Source organism: Charadrius vociferus, unplaced genomic scaffold (assembly GCF_000708025.1).
Source record: "Charadrius vociferus isolate BGI_N301 unplaced genomic scaffold, ASM70802v2 scaffold477, whole genome shotgun sequence".
NCBI lineage: Eukaryota > Metazoa > Chordata > Aves > Charadriiformes > Charadriidae > Charadrius > Charadrius vociferus.
The window spans coordinates 3,338,874-3,341,929 of NW_009649449.1; the positions used below are offsets into that span (position 1 = coordinate 3,338,874).

Genomic DNA, 3,056 nt, shown 5'->3' on the forward strand with positions numbered 1-3,056 from the left:
GCTCTGGGCTTTGGGAGAGTCTGGGCTCTGGGATTTGGGCTTTGGGCGAGTCTGGGCTTCGAGCTCCGGGCTTTGGGAGGGTGCCGATAGCCGCCCAGCCAGCCCCCCCCCGCAGCGTGGGATGTTTCCCCGAGTTTTTCTCCGTCGTCTCCCACCCCGCATTCAGCAAACGATGGGCTTTCCAGCAGGGGAAGAGAAATTCATTCTTCCCTCTCTCTCTCGCAAAGATCAGAACGTGACTTGCTTCCTGTACAGTTACCCAAATGCCCTCTTCCGCAAACTTCTGCAGGGAAAAACCAGAGCCCTCCTTGTCCTTAGTGGCCACTGGCTGCCCGAGCGTGGCTGCAGCTCTGCTGGGCTGCTCCGCACGGAGGAATCCTCATCCATCCGACTGACATAACTGGGCAAGGGTGAAATTGCTACCCCCAACATCGAGGAGCGGGTAGAAGAACAGAGAAAAGATGTTAAGTTCTGTAACTGGCTGAGGAAGGAGAGGCAGGAACTGAAACCCACATTTCTGGATCCCCTAAGTTACTGCGAGAGGCACAGATCAAGTGGCCTTTTTGGCTATTATGAGCATTTTTTTACTATTCAGTCTGCATTGTGGCTGACCCGTTCCTGGAAATCGCTACAGGCTTCCTCACACATATCACCCACCTTTCCCAGAGAAATACTCTATTATTGATCTACACACATATAAATTGCTGCATGTTGGTATAAAGGCTTTAATTACATCTGTTAGTACTATATTGCTCTTTATTTTCTTTATTAAAAGATGAGTAAGCTTTTAACTTCATCCTGATATAGGTCAAGAATAGCCTCTCCCCTGGTCCTTGGGAAACTAAACCACAAAGAGATTTGGTGATTAGCTCAAATTCTGTGGAAAAGCCCAGAACATCTGACGAGGGTTTCCCATTTCCCGTGTGTTGGTTCTTTATTTCTAAATAACTGCAGTAGCTCCAAATAACGTACAGTATCTGCATATTTGAAAACATCTGTTACCGCCGGATAGCTCAAAAGAAGCTTTGAGATTCACGTCCCGCTCCCAGGGTGCGATGAAGATGACAAGATACTTGGAGTCATTGCTCATATCTTGGGTCTTTACATGCAAAAGGCGTTGACTGTGAGCAAAGCTGACCGGTGACGTGACTTCTTGACTGGTGCTTTTGTTGTTATCTTAGTGTAGAAAGTCATGACTGTGATGCTTATCCCTGGTGCGCCAAGTTCACAGAACCTGCTCTCTCCCTTCAGCGAGCCCCGAGCCCCGCGCTCTCGCTCAGCCAAACGCTTCAGCAGGTTTTTAACGTTAAGCGGGAAACCGAGTCCAAGGTTTAGCAGATACAAAGTGTTTGCCCATTGCAAAAGTTTTACATACAAAGCATGATGTGCTTAATTGCGCGTTACATTGCCTTTTTATGGCGTCATAAACATACACAGCGCTTTGCAAACAAACCACAAGGGCAATATCCATCGTAAACTGCCCCTTCCCCTGGTAGGTCTGAAAATACGTAACAGAAGTGGCAAGTGGAGCTGGCTCTGCTTCGCTGCCCGGGAGCAGAGGTGAAATGATTTGTCTTGAGGCCACTGAGGTCAGGGGACAACACCCAGTTATGGCACCTCTACCTGGGGGATGACTCGCGGCCAAAGGGAAACGGCCACCTGGCTTTTCAGATAGTTTCTTGCTCGTTTGTAGTTACAGCCAAGCAGCCACATCTTCGTGTGACGCTCATCCCACCCCCTTTTCGCTCCCGTGCAGGGTGACCCACATACCTCAGCCAGGACCCAGGACCGTTGTCTCCATACTGGGCTCAAACCAATTTGCTGTGCATTACTGGGGCTGTGGTGAGTGCCCATAAATATCTTCTTTCCTTGTGACAAACGGGAGATGGAGTGGGCTGGTACAGACATCTCTTGTTTAAGCTGCTGCGTTTCACATGGCGTGGCCAAATACCTCCACTCAGCTGATGAGCGGAACTGGTTGGTTTGGCGTATTCACCGCGGAAGGACTCGCGCTGTGTGTATGCTGTTCCTCTCCCCGCTGTGAACGGGAGACGCTGCGTTGTGCAATGCCATTCTCGGGCCACCTGAAAGAAATGGACATTGAAGGGGAGAGCATGGACGTGGGGATGCCACACTTCAGGCTCCCGAAGGAAAGCCACCAGGCGGTTGCCGGTCTCGTAACGCCAAGGAGCGCTATTACCGTGACAGGTAAGGCAAACAATGGAAAGATTTCTTCAGCTTTGAATGTGCTTTGTATGCCATCTCTCAGGACTGCAGAGATGTTGAAAACACCTTTCGCTGTGCTCTCCCTGACTTATTCCCACGCAAATATTCTTCTCTCTGCCCTTCGAGGCTGGGTTAGCTACGGTTGTTCTGAAGTCACATTGGCTTCGTCCCGGCTGTTAGTGCTGGCGGCAGAGGAGGCTGGAGGCACCGCTGGGTACAAGTGCCACCTATTGCTCCCAGAGTAAAGTGGGGCTGGTCCGTTTCTCGCTGGGCCCTGGCGAGGTTCAGGTGCTCGGCTGGGTTTGGAGGATTACACCTCACCTCCTGGCCATGCATCAGCTCCCTTGGTCAGCTTGGGCAAGTGAGCAGGAGCATGTTTGCGCTGCCTGGGGTCGGTACGTTGTTTAGGCAGCTGCTAGTCCTGTGCGGTCCTGAGAGAGACAGACTTGTCCACGGCGGGGTTGGGAGACGTCTAATTGAAATTCAAATACCTGTCTTTACCCAGCAGCTATACGGGAAAGAGATGGAATTCCCCAGCTCTGGTATCTAAGCTCTCAGGCAGTATGAATATCCTTCTTGGCGTTTCCATATCATGTCCTCTGCTGTGTCTGTGGCCATGTTTTTGTAAGGAAAAGCGCTCTAAAGCCTGAAAAGAACTCACATGCCAGGAACGGATCAACTGTGAGGGCTACTCCACAACAGAACCCTCGGGAAGGGCCTCCAAGCCCTCCATCCTCTCAAGGGTCAGTGGTTTTGGAAACAGCAGTGCCTGAAGGGCTGGTCGCGCTGACAGCGGTGGGTGGCCATCTCGCCGAAGCTCGCTCAGCCTT

The 3,056-nt window shown here is 51.3% G+C and overlaps 1 protein-coding gene across 1 annotated transcript in view; it reads right to left on the reverse strand.

Annotated features, from left to right (window-relative positions):
* Positions 1 to 1,713, reverse strand: part of LOC104290557 (uncharacterized oxidoreductase C663.09c-like) — a 13,291-nt gene extending 11,578 nt beyond the window's left edge. Inside the window, exon 1 of the mRNA XM_009889670.1 lies at positions 1,624 to 1,713. Within this exon, the coding sequence (XP_009887972.1) occupies positions 1,624 to 1,713 (90 nt within the window). The remainder of the gene's footprint in view (positions 1 to 1,623) is intronic.
* Positions 1,714 to 3,056: the final 1,343 nt, after the last annotated feature.